The sequence below is a fragment of the Bombyx mori genome, chromosome 17 (assembly GCF_030269925.1).
Source record: "Bombyx mori chromosome 17, ASM3026992v2".
Taxonomy (NCBI): domain Eukaryota; kingdom Metazoa; phylum Arthropoda; class Insecta; order Lepidoptera; family Bombycidae; genus Bombyx; species Bombyx mori.
The window spans coordinates 5,669,315-5,685,898 of NC_085123.1; the positions used below are offsets into that span (position 1 = coordinate 5,669,315).

General features: G+C 36.9%; 1 protein-coding gene across 8 annotated transcripts in view; it reads left to right on the forward strand.

Annotated features, from left to right (window-relative positions):
• The window catches only part of LOC101739081 (ubiquitin carboxyl-terminal hydrolase 7), a 44,721-nt gene extending 28,437 nt beyond the window's left edge, over positions 1 to 16,284 (forward strand). For 2 of the 8 annotated variants that reach the window (XM_038016996.2, XM_062673321.1), the window contains exons 3-12: positions 5,463 to 5,536; positions 6,684 to 7,003; positions 7,530 to 7,693; positions 8,356 to 8,615; positions 10,876 to 11,050; positions 12,423 to 12,615; positions 13,719 to 13,872; positions 15,100 to 15,233; positions 15,749 to 15,855; positions 15,943 to 16,284. In XM_038016996.2, the coding sequence (XP_037872924.1) occupies positions 5,483 to 5,536; positions 6,684 to 7,003; positions 7,530 to 7,693; positions 8,356 to 8,615; positions 10,876 to 11,050; positions 12,423 to 12,615; positions 13,719 to 13,872; positions 15,100 to 15,233; positions 15,749 to 15,855; positions 15,943 to 16,082 (1,701 nt within the window). In that variant the 5' untranslated portion in view covers positions 5,463 to 5,482 and the 3' untranslated portion in view covers positions 16,083 to 16,284. Of the gene's footprint in view, positions 1 to 4,819; positions 4,975 to 5,462; positions 5,537 to 6,683; positions 7,004 to 7,529; positions 7,694 to 8,355; positions 8,616 to 10,875; positions 11,051 to 12,422; positions 12,616 to 13,718; positions 13,873 to 15,099; positions 15,234 to 15,748; positions 15,856 to 15,942 lie in introns of those variants that run through there. The other 6 variants (XM_021348929.3, XM_062673323.1, XM_062673322.1 and 3 more) reach the window with 6 other exon arrangements.
• The last annotated feature ends 300 nt before the right edge of the window (positions 16,285 to 16,584 follow it).

Below are 16,584 nucleotides of genomic sequence, written 5' to 3' on the forward strand. Positions count from 1 at the left end.
CAAAAAGAATTTTACACTTTCATAATTACTTGCTATCATCAATCTATCTAATATTATAAATATAGTGCTCACTACAGATTTATTTGATATTAATTTATTTCAATTAACAATATAGTCATTAATAGTTTAATTAGTTCTATCGGAGCCTATTTATGTCGGAGGCTATAAAGCATTCCTGAAAAATTACTAAAATATCTAAGGATTTCGAATCACGCGTTTCCGACAACTGTTTTGTAGAATCTTTACATGAGGAACGTTCTAAATTATTTGATATCTGATAGACTAAATACCTTTTAATTCAAACTTATCTATAGCAACACGTTTTTCGAATCCAATGGCTATAAAATTGGCCGTTTCTTAAAATAGTCATTGGAATTTGAACTTTCCGAAACTCAGTTCTAAGAGCGAAAAAACTCAATCCTGTCCATTTCACATTCTTGGTCATTTATTGCAGTTGGCTAACTGATCATAATCTGTTTTAATAAAAAAAATATTCAAAAATCGCTGCAAATTTTCGCATAATTTTTTTAATACTCTTTTCCATTATTTGACACATCTGTATTTTTGTTTATACGAAACATCGACATGCTTTTCCTACTTTATATTGGATTGTATACAAAGGAAGGCCTTTCAATTTTAGACAACAAAATGTTTCGTTTTTAAAATAGTGAACTATTGACTTTTTAGTTAAGACTTCTAAATAGCAATTATATAATTCTCTATTGTATTATTATGAAACTTGTTTTTAAGCTATTAAGCTTATGAAATCTATAGATCTCAGTTATTTTATCTTAGTTGTTTAATTAAAATTATTTTGTGGCATTTGTGGATTGACATGGCAGCCACTTGCAGCACACTTATTGTACTTAGATCACATTTCTATTACTAGTTCTGTCAGTAATTAAATACCATCCGAATCTTGTTTCAATTAATCATAGAGCTACGCCTAAATCAACTTAGCATGGATATCTAATTTCATTTCAATTAATGTATTATACTGAGACCCCTAGAAAATTATTTACAGGAATATGATGTTATGCCAGTGTTGGCTTAATAAGATGAACAATATTACATAGATAGATTGAAATATGTCAAGAGCAAATTCTAATTATAGTATTAATATACATATTTTTTCATACCAAACAACTAATTGCCATCAACTATTATGTTTTAGGACGACAATATATTTCTAAAGAGACTAAGTGTTTGTAAACACAAAACTGCTTCGGGACAGCAATAGGCAGAATAGTCGCATCGCTTAATACAAATATACTGGAAGTCTTAACATTGTCTTACTTTAAATCGACAATAATTACAATCAACTTTTCGAAATAAATATATAGAAATACTACGGTACTCTGGACAAGAGACAAGCCGTGAGCAGTGAGACAATCGTGGATATCGGTTGCAAAGCTCCACTGGGCTGCGTGTCATTCATGCGTTTTTTTAAAAACTGAATTCAATTCAAATATATTACTGGTGGTAGGACCTCTTGTGAGTCCGCGCGGGTGGGTACCACCACCCTACCTATTTCTACCGTGAAGCAGTAATGCGTTTCGGTTTGAAGGGTGGGGCAGCCGTTGTAACTATACTTGACACCTTAGAACTTGTATCTCAAGGTGGGTGGCGCATTTACGTTGTGGATGTCTATGGGCTTCAGAAGCTACTTAACACCAGGTGGGCTGTGAGCTCGTCCACCCATCCAAGCAATAAATAAAAAAAAACACAAAAAAAAACAATAATAATATGCTTATTTAATATATAATTCGAACACTAAAATACAATGGCCTGATTTTATTACTGATTAAATCTTCTCGTTGTCATTGATATCGTACCTATTGTATTGAGGGGATCGGTTTTAGTCTGGTTTGCGTACGTGTCTAAGACAGAAGAAAATCCTATATTTGAGGTCGTTAAATTTTAAACGCTTATTTAACGCGACCACTACAAACAGCATTTCATATTCAAACGCTTTACTTACACTTTTTTTTCTTCTTAAATTAACCTAAAATTTCGTGTTTCGAACAAAACAAAAGCATTCTAAGGAATAAGTAATTTGTCACCAATGATTCTGTACCTGCAGGGTATTGGTTGTATCCACTTACTATAATGGAGTTAATCGCCGTTGCTCTAATGGCTATTGGATCCGCGCTGCGGGCGACTTCCATTCGCTAATTGCTTAGTAGTCCGGCTTAGTAGGCCGTCTGGTGTAGTGGTAAGTGACATGGTCACTACACAAGGGGGTCGCGGGTTCGAATCCCGCCAAGGGAAAATATTTGTATGATAAATATAAATGTCTTTTCCAGGGTTATGGATGTATATTAAATATATGTATGTGTATAATAAAAACCTTACATTTATTTCCGTTATCTGGTACCTGTAACACAAGTTCTTTACGAACTTATCACGGGACCAGTTAACGTGGCGTGATTGTTAGTAAATATTTATATTTATATTATATTTATATTTATTAAAGCATTAACCCATTTATTATTATTATTAAAAGCATTAGTATTACCAATGTTACAATGCTTTTTTACTGATATTACATTGTATATGTTTTGGGTTTTCAAGAGTCGTAAAAATTATCAAAATGCAATTGAAATATCGTCTAATTACATTTCGCGGTCACAGACTTTACATTACCTTTATTTTATTTTAAAACTTTTATTTTAAAAACACAAAAACGAGATTAAGTAATAATAAAGAGTAGGAATCATTAATCGTAGGAATGCACTTACTTTGCAGTTGCCAGTTTGAAGGCAATTCTTCCATTTCCACGTGACAAAAAGAATACCAGTATTGTTGGAAATAGTTTTGTAGGAATATACGACAAAGGGAAGATCTTCCACCGAGCGGGTGATATTGCTCGGTAGACCGACGGTCCGAATGTTGTTGTTCGGAACTTGTATATATGCGCTTTATCTTGAAAATGTCGTAAGCGAGATTCAGGCATCTGTCAATTATCTTGCGTCGTATGATGGCTACCCGCCACATCACTCCCCTCCGAGACTGAAGGTCGTGTCATTTTTTTTTTTTTTAATTAGCGTTGTCCGTGCTGAGATTAGCTTGCAAGGGCCAGTGCTGCTCGAAGCCTGCGGTGAGTCGAGGCTGAGCTTGAATGCTGCGTGCGTGTCGCCAGTGCTGCTCGAAGTCTGCGGTGAGTCGAGAATGAGCTTGAATGCTGCGTGCGTGTCGCCAGTAGTCCATGTGTGCAGAGCTGCCACGCCGGAGATGTGTGACCCCAAGCGTTGATGATCCGGTCGTGGGCTGCGATGAACTGTTGCGGCGTGATGAGCCAGTGAAGTTGCGTGCCGTAGGACCAGGAAGCGCGGTGAGTCGGCTGCGATGGTCCTGTTGAGGCTGCGATGCTGGCTTGCTGTGGGACGACTGTCAATGACGTGCTTTTATCTGCGAGAATGCGGGGATTGTGGTAGCCGGAGTTCTTGATGCGCTGAAGATGAATCAGAAGGTTGCGTGTTCACATCTCGTCGCAGGTCACCAGTTTGGGGATGTATACGACAAAGGGAAGATCTTCCACCGAGCGGATGATATTGCTCGGTAGACCGACGGTCCAAATGTTGTTGTTCGGAACTTGTATATATGCGCTTTATCTTGAAAATGTCGTAAGCGAGATTCAGGCATCTGTCTATTATCTTGCGTCGTATGATGGCTACCCGCCACAGTTTTACCGCCAAAACGCCAATAGCAAGCAATAAACAAGTACTGTTCTAGAATTTTAAAGATTAACTAGCAAAAGCTTACAACACAAACAGCCTATTTATTATTTGTAGTCAATCATTACACACACCAGGTGGGCAGTGAGTTCGTCCATCAATTTAAACAATAAAAATAAAAGTAAATACTAGCCATGAAAAAGGGCACTATGCATCCCTAAATACCATTAATATTTTTTATATTTTTATACGGTTTTCTAATTACCTACGTTATCTAATAAAAACTTCATTCCTTCTCTGGTATGGTAAACGTCTCATGATTACACATTTCATTAAAAACGAAACTAAAAAAAGCACAGTTTTACTACAACGAAGCAAATAAACAAATTATTGCCCTAAATTGAAACAGTGTTTATCAACTTTAATTAAATATATCAACTGCTGTCAATCTCGAAACCAATAGCATTTCTAATGTCATCACAAGATGTCGGGAGAATTTAATTAATTCCTAGAATCCCGTACCAAGAACAGTATCAATTCAATTATCATGTAGCACAGTATGCCCCATAACTATGCCTTTTTGTTATTTATTTATGACGGATAGGTTGGTTCCATGGTTTTTTGAAAATGATGAGGTCAGCGTTGCTCACGTTATTCTCTTCGTCATTATCATTGCCTTCTATAGTAACAGATATTAAGAGTCACTTTTCCAATGAATCAATGTATTCGTGTAGTTGAGCTCACGGGGCTCAAACCGGAGTGGTGCTAATACTGGCCCCAACAAGAGCAGTGCTTCGCAGAATCTACCACCGGATCGGAAACGCGACCTACTGAGAAGATCCGGCGAGAAACTCAGTGGGCTGTGTCTGTGGGTTAATTCGCTAGTCGAGCCCTTCGTCGCAAGCAACGGGTTCGACGAGGACGGTGACCAGTGCTTGTGGTACCTAAAAGCATCGTTAATGGATCGGGAGGATACGTAATGACGTATTTTGGGCGACGTCGACTGTTTACCATTAGATTTCAAAAATTTGTTGCCTTACTTTGAAAACTGCACTGGCGATTGGGGTCGCTGGCCTTTAGCGCGGCAATTTTATTGGTCAATGCAACACTCACAAAAACTATGATTTATAAAAATAAAACTATTTTAATTCGAATTTAGAACGATCAAAAATGAAAAATCATTGAGTGACGTTTAAGAGCCTGTCATCGTTAGCAAAAAAAATCACAAAATTAAATACAATTTTATATTTCATTTATAATTTAATACCATAAATAATGAACAGTAAATTGAAGTAAGGTGAGTTGTGTCTTTCTAATTTACAATCTGAAACCGAACAGTACTAATATCTCCTGCACTCGTACAAGATACATATCTCTGGTTTCCCTTCAGCTGCGATTACGACCCGGTAGTAGATTCACTCATGAAGCAGCTGCTCTTGAGTTGTTAGGTCCCCTTAGGTAGTTGTTAACAAATCTCACCCCTCCTTAGCCCATGCTCGCCCACCTGTCCTGGTGAAACTGGAAAGGCCTCCGAACCACCAGTGATTCATAAAAATAAAAATATAAATACAATTAAACGGGTTGATTTGAACATATGTTTTCAATTTAGTTTTCTAAATATGTACTGCAGAAAAGACCCATAAAAAATTCGACAACTCTTATACGGTTCAATTGGCATTGATTTTCACGTAATATTATTGACCACTAGGCGCGCGGAACGCTCAACTTCTTTCGAAATTATAAATAATAAAAAAGCATTATAGTCACATCAAAACTTTGTTATAGATATAAGATTCGCTGCTGAGATGATTGAAGCAAGCAGCGTCGATAATGCAACGGCTCCTCTACCCATTAATCATGTAAGTCGCTTTAACTCTAATATTTAACGGTAACGAACAAAATTTTATGACCTTAACATTAGTTGTTTTTATTATCATCAACAGTTCCCTTTTTTTGGTTTAGGACTTTTTAATATCTAGCTTTCGCATCAGGTGGGCCGTATGCTCGTCTGCCTTCTAGGGCAATAAAAAAAATTATTATTAGGTACACATCTAAAAATATAATTTCAATAAATAATAACGGAATAGACAAGTGATTTTTTTGTTAAATCTGTCCAGCTATGATCATAGCTCTTATTATAATGTAGCTTGTTTGCCTACCTCATCATTAAGAGCCTATTTTATTTCGCTGTTGGACATAGACCTCCCCCAAGACACGTCACACGACCCGATACGCCTTACCTACCTTACGTACCTTGCTCCTATATGAATACCCACTGGTAGTACGATGTCTTCTGAGCCAACACTGTTTATTATCGCTGTTTTCGGTATTTTATAGCGCAGAAATCGTGTGTGTTCGGGTTTTTAAGGTTAAGTAGTCAATACTCTGACGCAATAGAAACTTAGACCTCATATTTCAAAGCGGAGTGTGGCTTTAACCTTGAAGTTATCCTAGCAGTCTTGTTTTTTTTTTATTTGATAATTTGGGTTGCAAAGTGGAAGGACACTTGCTAGGCACGTATTTGCTTAGAAATATTTTGTCAAACCAGAGAATTTGAACCTCCAAAAAACTAGATACCAGTACACTGAACCTTATTCATTGGACCATGGAAGCTTCCTCTGTTTGTACCAATAGTGTAGTGGGACACTATTGGTACTGGACATGGGTCGACATACCACTTAAATTATGTAGCTTAATTATGTAGCTTAATATGTAGCTTATTAACACAATCAACCAAAAAAATCACAAATCAGGCAGCAAAAGCACAGAGTTGTATTAGTTAAATCGACAGTAGTTTTGTGTGGTTAGCCTTAGACTATTAGCGCCTAGGCTATATTTTCAATATTAAAAATCCAATCTGAAAACTACTCGTTCGTACATATATCTACAATACCAGAACCATTTAGATACAATTTTAAAATGTATAATTGTAGATATTCGACCTAATAACTACATGTTATTATAATGTCATGAAAAAATATAAACTTTAAATATATAAATTGACAGGACTTCACACCGCAAGACGAAGATATGGCCCGTTCGGAGGCCACTTTCCGTTTTATAGTTCAAAATGTCAGCGAGTTGAAAGAGCAAGTGCTATCCCCGGCGTGTTACGTGCGCTGTCTGCCTTGGAAGATCTTGGTTCTCGTACGCAACACTACGAGAAACGATCACCAACCACACAAAGCTTTAGGCGTATTCCTTCAGTGCAACGGCGAATGCAGTTCGCCTGGGTGGTCTTGTTATGGATTGGGCGAACTAAAACTCCTATCCTATAAGCCTGAGGGTACGCACTTATGCAGGAAAATTCATCACATGTACCATTGGTATGTTTAATTCGTGAAAACATTTTTTTTATTGCTTAGATGGGTGGACGAGCTCACAGCCCACCTGGTGTTAAGTGGTTACTGGAGCCCATAGACATCTACAACGTGAAATACGCCACCCACATTGAGATATAAGTTCTAAGGTCTCAGTATAGTTACAACGGCTGCCCCGCCCTTCAAACTGAAACGCATTACTGCTTCACGGCAGAAATAGGCAGGGGGGTGGTACCTAGCCGTGCGGACTCACAAAAGGTTCTACCACCAGTAATTACGCAAATTATTATGTTGCGGCTTTGATTTTTATTACACGATGTTATTCCTTCACCGTGGAAGTCAATCGTGAACATTTGTTGAGTACATTTTTCATTAGCAAAATTGGTACCCGACCGCGGGATTCGAACACCGTTGCATCGCTAGATAAGATCGCACCGGACGTCTCATCCTTTAGGACACGACGACTTCAGACACATGTACTTAAATAGAACTTATTAAGTGATTTCCTAACAATTCCTTTTCTTACCCGCAGCAAAGAAGACGATTGGGGTTTTGCCCATTTTATAGCATGGGATGACTTGATGAATCCCGATAACGGTTTTGTTAAGAATGATTCTATTACATTGGAGGCTCATGTTATAGCTGAAGCACCCCACGGAGTATCTTGGGATTCTAAAAAGCACACTGGCTACGTTGGTAAGGTGATACACATTTTTGCTTCTATTTAATGAAGTTTTCTTGTCTCGAAACCAGCCTCATACGGTTCCGTGGATAACGGCTGGTCACTGTAGGTCAGAGACTTCAACAATATCCTGAACACAGCCGCATGCATCACTACCTACCGTGATCTTCAAATGAAGCCGAACCCTACCCAATTCGATCGAAATTATACGGGCAGTAAAATGCATCCAAAGAATTGAAACTAAAATGAACATCAAGTCTGATTGTATTTCAATAATTCAGCACGTAATGCAAAACATTGTAAAAAAATTTATTGCTTATATGGGTAGACGAGCTCACAGCCCACCTGGTGTTCAGTGGTTACCGGAGCCCATAGTTATCTACAACGTAAATGCGCCACCCACCTTGAGATATAAGTTCTAAGGTCTAATTACAACGGCTGCCCAACCCTTCAAGCCGAAACACATTACTGCTTCACGGCAGAAATAGGCAAGGCGGTGGTATCTACCCGTGCGGACTCACAAGAGGTCCTACCACCAGTGAAAATTAAATATTGTAATTATTGAGGAAACAATATATATTTATTTACATAGTTTAAAAAGTGAAGGAAGAATCATCTAGAGATGAGTTTAGTGACTTAGATGTTTCAGCACTTTTCATTCCCGTATCCTTTCCAGGCCTTAAAAATCAAGGAGCAACATGTTACATGAATTCCCTTTTGCAAACTCTCTTCTTCACGAACGTATTACGTAAGGCGGTGTACAAGATCCCGACAGTCGGCGACGACAGTTCTCGGTCGGTCGCTTTCGCTCTGCAAAGAGTGTTCTACGACTTGCAATTCTCTGAAAAGCCGGTCGCTACCAAGAAATTAACGAAGAGCTTCGGCTGGGAAACTTTGGACTCTTTTATGCAACACGACGTGCAAGAATTTCTTAGGGTGAGCTAGTTAGTTGTTTTGATTAAAACGCAAACATTTTCGCTTCATTGGTTACTGGAGCCCATAGACATCTACAACGTAAATGCGCCACCCACCTTGAGATATAAGTTCTAAGGTCCTCAAGTATAGTTACAACGGCTGCCCCACCCTTCAAACCAATTTAATACAATTTTGTTAGCTTACTATGTATATGTTTGTATAAAAATGTATATATTAAACAACCGTAGGCAGCGGCTTGCTCTGTCCCTGTCATTGCTGAAGTCCATGGGCGACGGTAACCATACAACATCAGGTGGTCCGTATGCTCGTCTTCTTACAATGGGCAATAAAAAAAAATAAAAAAATGTACTTACGTATATAATACGTAACGTATATTACGTAACGTAATGTATATTACGTAACAAAATACTTGAATGAAGTCATTGAAAAGCATCGCTAACTTCAACACGTCCGATGCATCAAAGACCGATGATAATATAATAAGATTATAACTTCGCTCTAATATCCTTGCAAAATACCAGCAGGATAGAATTAATTAAATTAATTAATAGTTCGCTTTACTATCGAAGTCTGGTTTTTTAGTTTTTAAACTACATTTTCTATTCGACTGACCCGGTGATGTAGTGGTTAGTTCCCTGACTCGTGGGTCGAGGGTTCGATTCCCACATTGGGCAAACATTGCGTGATGAACAGGTTTGTTTGCTTTTGCAAGTTTTTTTGGTTTTTATCTGGGTGTTTATTATCGATATACCTAGTCAGGTCATAAGTATTGTCACACAGTAAAAACTTTTCTTTTAGAATGCTGGCCACAAAAAAGTTTATTGAATTCGAATTTCGAATTTTTCATGAAAATAAAAATGTATACTTTTAGAATTTTCACTCATTTTTAAATATGGAGTGAGTGAACGCTTAAAGAAGACCGTGTTGCAGTTATTGCGTTGCATCGTTGCGGTTACGCGCCAATTCAAATTTTTAACATACTGAAAAATTTGAATATAACCAAAAGATTCGTTTATCCTACCATCAAACGATACAATGAAGACTCTAGTGTAGATGACAGGTCAAGAAGTGGTCGCCCTCGGTCTGTTAGGACTCCAGCAGTGATAAAAGCTGTGAAGGCGCGAATTCAAAGAAATCCCAAACGTAAGCAGAAACTGTTGGCCCTTCAGATGGGGTTAAGCAGACCACGGTGAAAAGGGTGTTAAATGAAGACTTAGGGCTTCGGGTATATCGAAGAAAAACAGGACATCGTTTGAATGCTCGTCTAATGGACCTGAGACTGAAGAGATGCCGCGCTTTGTTGAAGCGGTACGCGGGAAAAATATATCGGGAAATTCTTTTTTTGGATGAAAAAATTTTTACCGTAGAAGAGAGCTACAACAAACAAAATGATAAGGTGTACGCACACAGTAGTGAAGAAGCGAGCAACCGTATTCCGCGTGTCCAACGAGGTCATTTTCCATCCTCGCTCATGGTCTGGTTGGGAGTTTCTTATTGGGGCTTAACAGAGGTACATTTTTGTGAGAAAGGTGTAAAACCGAATGCAGTTGTGTATCAAAATACAGTCCTGACGAACCTTGTGGAACCTGTTTCTCAAACCATGTTCAATAACAGGCACTGGGTACTCCAACAAGATTCGGCGCCAGCTCATAGAGCGAAGAGCACACAAGACTGGCTGGCGGCGCGTGAAATCGACTTCATCCGGCACGAAGACTGGCCCTCCTCCAGTCCAGATTTGAATCCGTTAGATTACAAGATATGGCAACACTTGGAGGAAAAGGCGTGCTCAAAGCCTCATCCCAATTTGGAGTCACTCAAGACATCCTTGATTAAGGCAGCCGCCGATATTGACATGGACCTCGTTCGTGCTGCGATAGACGACTGGCCGCGCAGATTGAAGGCCTGTATTCAAAATCACGGAGGTCATTTTGAATAAACTTTAGTGTCATAATAATCTATGTTTTGTTAAGTTCATTTTGGTATATGAATGGTTACATAATGAATAAACTTGTTTCAATTATTCTACATTAAACATGTGACAGAATTTATGACCTGACTAGGTATATTTAAATGTATATAAGTATGTTTGTCAGTCTCTAATACCCATAACATTGAGAATCTTAAATGGGGGCGAAATGACCATGCGTGATTTGTTCCCAATTATTATTATTATTCTCATTGTACTACTTGAACGCCAGAACGATTATTCTTGTTAATCGCGTTGCTTCAATCGAGTTCTCAGTTCCAATGTTAATTCCAGGTGCTCCTAGACAAACTGGAGAACAAAATGAAAGGGACGCTCGTGGAGGGAACCGTGCCAAAATTGTTTGAAGGAAAAATGACCTCTTTTATCAAGTGCAAGAATGTTAACTGCACGAGCACTCGGGTGGAAACTTTCTACGACATCCAGCTCAGTGTCAAGGGAAATAATAATAGTTGGTTAATTAAATTGTTCCGCAGCTCGATTTAAACTTTGTATTTGGTTTACTTGAGGAAACTTTGAGGAGGTTTTCGAATTCTTGGTTTTCTCTTCTGCATTAAAACAAAGTATTTGCGGCCCTTTTTGAAGTGAAACTTCTTTAGGCGTCTTGAGAGTAAAATTTAACTCGCGACAGTTTCGTTATGGCTAGAGGGAGAAGATACAATTTAGGACGAGCGGGAGTGAAAAAATAGACACAGTCTCGCGAACCACTGGACCGTGGAGAGAGGTAAAGGACAAAAGTCGCTTCTCTTATACACAGCATTCCCTATTTTCCGTCTGCGCTTAGTGTGGTTCTATGAAATCGGAAAAATGAAGAAAACCGTAATTCTACATACCGCAAAAGAAGTTTCACTTCTTTCACGTGCACCAAGTTGCACGCGCATTATATTCTTAAATATGTTTTTTTTTTGCTTAGATGGATGGACGAGCTCACAGCCTACCTGGTGTTAAGTGGTTCGTTCAAAAATGTTAACATAAATGCCTCCACCCACCTTGAGACATAACGTCTAAATCTCATTTCTTTAGTACAACGCCCGCCCTACACTTCAAACTAGAATGCAATACTGCTTCGCCGCTGAATTAAGCAGAAAGGCGGTGCGGGCACACAAGACGGGCTACCACTAATAATTAGGCAAATAACATTTTTTACGAGTGGGATTATTATTACATTATGTTATTCCTTCACCGTGGAAGTCATTCGTGAATATAGATATACACTATACTTTAAAAAATTGGTTAAAAAAACTACGGGATCGGTCGCATTGTTTCGATACCAGTATCGAACGCCTTATCTTTTAAGCCACGACGATTTCCAATTTTTTTATATTTTTTTATTACTTAGATGGGTGGACGAGCTCACAGCCCACCTGGTGTTAAGTGGTTACTGGAGCCCATAGACATCTACAACGTAAATGCGCCACCCACCTTGAGATATAAGTTCTAAGGTATAGTTACAACTGCTGCCCCACCCTTCAAACCGAAACGCATTACTGCTTCACGGCAGAAATAGGCAGGGTGGTGGTACCTACCCGTGCGGACTCACAAGAGATCCTGCCACCAGTAATTACGCAAATTATAATTTTTTCAAGTTGGATTATTATTACGTGACGTTATTCCTTCACCGTGGAAGTAGTTCGTGAATATAAGTTAAGTACGTATTTTATAAAAAACAAATGGTTAAAAAAACTGCAGGATCAGTCGCATCGTTCGATACGAGTATCGAGCGTCTTATCTTTTAAGCCACGAAAATATCCTATATTTTATATAAGTACTTTATATTTTTATTTTTAAATATTTACGAATAATCTTTTTTTTTGTTTGTACAGTCTACGAGTCGTTTAAAGACTATATCAGCACGGAGCTACTCGACGGCGACAACAAATACGACGCCGGAGAGCACGGCCTACAGGAAGCCGAGAAAGGCGTGAGATTCGATGTGTTCCCGCCCGTGCTGCACTTGCACCTATTGAGGTTCCAATACGACCCGCAACGAGATGCTTCAGTTAAATTTAATGATCGGTAAGTGGATATCTACCAAGAAATTCTCGAAAATTCTCTTAAAAGGTTCTGTGTTTTCTAACTTATAGGTTATAAGTAATTATCTAATGGAATTTTACAGCAGCGCCATTAAGATGATTGGCCGTTTTGTTGTAATTAAAAATGATGGTAGGTATAGCCGTTTTCGAGGTTAGATACTGTTTCGAACACGGTAGTTGTAATAGTGTTTTAATATTGCATAGTACTTTAAATTTTTTATTTTCGTGAATCTTGTACATGATTAAAACTACTTTTACGGTTTTTACTCTCGCATTTTTTTTTTCGTCATTATAATTCGGACGTTTCGACTACTTACTTTAGTTTATGTGTTCACGGACGATAGTGAAATTAAATTAAACCGTAAAAGCAGTATATTATGTTTAAGACATTATGAGACATTAAGAGATTATGTTAAAAAATATAAAAAAGCTACTAAATATTAAAGCACTATTCACTTCCCTATACACAAATTCGAAAAACTATAATTTCATAATATTGTCAAAACCTTAGGCAATGCCTTTGAATCTCCGTTATTTTTTTTCTATTTTGGATTATATGGAATTTCTATTTATTGATTTAACACAATTTTACACTAGACTAGAATCGTATTTTCTGATATTTTCGTCATCTTTTATTTGCGTCCAAAGTCCTGTGAAAAAAAAAGATGTGTGGTATCGTGGGACACCGGATAGGAACGAAGTTCCTTATTATAAAAATATTAATTTTAAGTTCTATTCGAGGTATAAAGAAAATAATTATTCGGGTATACATTTTGTATTATGATTTTTTATTGATAAAAATAAATAAACAACTATTTTACAAAGTTATCAACTGTATTTTATTCATAATGATTTATAAAAAATATATAATAATAATATACAAAGAAACAATAATTTACATGAATAATAATAATAACCGTCATCACGTAGACTATACATTAGACACTGTATAGACATGATACTAAGACTATGCAAAAATAATAAAAATCTTACCCCCTCCGCGTCGTCCCTTAAGGAACTTCGTTCCAAAATTAATATTCTAGAATATTCTGTGGATATTATCAAAATCCGTAATTCAAAACATAGGTTCGAATTCTACGAAGAGATAAACTTGGATCCGTATTTACAAGAGGTACCGTCCACTCCCTCGCATTACACGCTTCACGCTGTGCTCGTTCACTCGGGCGACAACCACGGAGGACACTACGTCGTCTTTATCAACCCTAAGGGCGACGGAAAGGTCAGTTAACTTCCGAAATAGAGTTTGCGTATTTGAAAATTTTCGCTCGAGAAGAGTCAAGATATTTTAATTTTTTAATTTTGTTTTGAATTGTATTCGTTTTCCTATTAACTAGTGGTCCCGCAGTAGTCGATGTTCGACTATAATTAATTGAAATTATAAGTTTGAACATTATGATGGTTCTATTGTCAAAGACTATTTATTATACTTCTATAATCACAGATTGCGACACTATAGACAAATATTAATAAGGACAAGCAATATTAAATCTATTCTCAATTTGACCACAGACTTTAAGCAATAACAAAAGTTTGACAATAAACACAGAGTATATACATATATGTGTGTGCGTCAAATCATGGTAGTGTGTGTAATATTTTATTTATTGATTATGTATTATTAAAGTATAATTTAAAAAAATTGCATTCTGCACTCCTTCTCTATATTCTCTATAAGTGTGGGAAATTTCATACTCCTCGGTCCGTGCAATTTTCGTAAAAAGCGGTACAAAGTTTTTCTTCACGTATTAATATATAGATTACTTTAGAATTACCTACGTTCAATCCTCAAATTTTAATCACTTTGAAACTTAAATCTCAAAATTATTTTATTGCCCGTGTAGGCAAACGAGCTTACGGCCCACCTGATGGTGAGTGGTTACCGTCGCTCACTGACGTCAGCAATGCCAGGCCGCTGCCTACCAAATGTTGGTTAGCAAATAAATATCTTAATCCAATGTATATCTAACCCATGCATACATTAATAAATATTGGAAAATTCAACTATACTAATGCTCTAAATGCGAAAATAAACATGTCATGCTTGTTTGGTTATCACGGATACAGATATTAAGGTGAAACGGTTTTTTTTTGTAATTGGCCACATTTTTTTATTTTTTTATTAATTAATTTTCTGCGAGTATATTGAAAAAGGGTCGCATATATTATCTGGCCATTGAAAGTTTAAAAAATTGTTTTTTTTGTGAAATGATGTATATTCCAGTTGAATTTGTTGCTTTTGTACACGTGTCAAGCGATGTAATCGTGCAAGTGCTTAAATCTCGCAAATCAAATTTTATAATAAAATACGAACTTGGCACGTGTTCACGAACGACTTTCATTTTAAGGGAATAATTAAATAATAAACTTAAAACCCGATCACATTATAATGATGTGCACCAGTCTAAAAAACTTCAAGTAGTTAAAACGCATACTCGTTGTAATGCAGTGGTGTAAGTTCGACGACGACGTGGTGTCTCGTTGCACTAAGCAGGAAGCCATCGAATACAACTACGGCGGGAAGGAAGACGCCCCTCACATGGCCAGGAAAGCCACAAGCGCTTACATGCTTATCTACATTCAGTTAGCACCGACTTATCTTTAACTTTTAACAAAATTGAATGAAATGTTGTGATGTTTTTTTTAGTTAGTCAAATTTAGAATGTAATATTTTTTTTTATTGCTTAGATGGCTGGAAGAGCTTACAGCCCACCTGGTGTTCAGTGGTTACTGGAGCCCATAGACATCTACGATGTAAATGCGCCACCCACCTTGAGATATAAGTTCTAAGGTCTCAGTATAGTTACAACGGCTGCCCCGCCCCTCAAGCCGAAACGCATTACTGCTTCACGGCAGAAATAGGCAGGGTGGTGGTATCTACCCGCGCGGACTCAAGGGGTCCTACCACTAGTAAAAAATATTTTTTATCGAAATTAAACGATAATTTTGATTGTATCTATAAAAAACGTAAGCCAATAATAATTAGTTGTGATTAGGCTAGTATTACTACATATTATTATCTACTAGTAACATGGTATTTCTAAATAAATACTTTTTTCATAGTTTAATACTTTTTCTTTTGCTCATTTTAATTTCAGAACTACACAATTGAAATACGTTTTACAAGACGCTTCCGAATCCGACATACCGCCAGATCTCTGTGATCGAATCAACGAAGAAATGCGATACGAGATGGTAAGAACATGTAAATATCTTATTTATAACAAAAGAAATTTAAACTATAAAATAATTTGCTTTTTTTTGATTTTTTTTAACGGTCACACTTTTTCAGGCGGCGGAAAAATAAAGTGCAAGAAATTTAAATCGGACACGTCTGTCTCGTCCGCAAAACGCTACACCAAGATATTTAGCGCATTAAAACATTTCTTCACTTTACAGGCGGTTGGCGGATCTAAATACAAAGGAAGATAATAATACTAACAAATAAGACGCGTTCTGTGTTTCATGTGTAATTTTTGTTGGTGTAATGTATTTTTGGATGAGCCGTTAGCATTAAAATTTGTCAAGTAGATTAATAGTTAAGGTTTTGTAACGGAATTTTGGGTTTGTATAGGTATATATTTATTTTACTGTAATAATTTATTTTAAACAATAAAATTTTTGGCGAAACGTATTCACGATTTTTAATCGAAACTGTTGCTTTTTGATTTGTTAATCTAAAAAAGAAAGAAATTCAATAAAAAATACAACAAAAAAAACATTATTTACTTTTATTAAAATAGCTGAAGTATGTAGCTTTTTTTAATATATTTTTTCAAATGTTATACTTTTAAGGGCTTTCCTTTATGTCCTATACATATATCGTTTAGTGATTTTAGAACAAAAATGTTTTTGCACATTATAATAGCTAAATATTATTCTGAATATTTATTTCGGGCAGTATTAGTCGATGCACGTCCTTTTACCTTTTCAT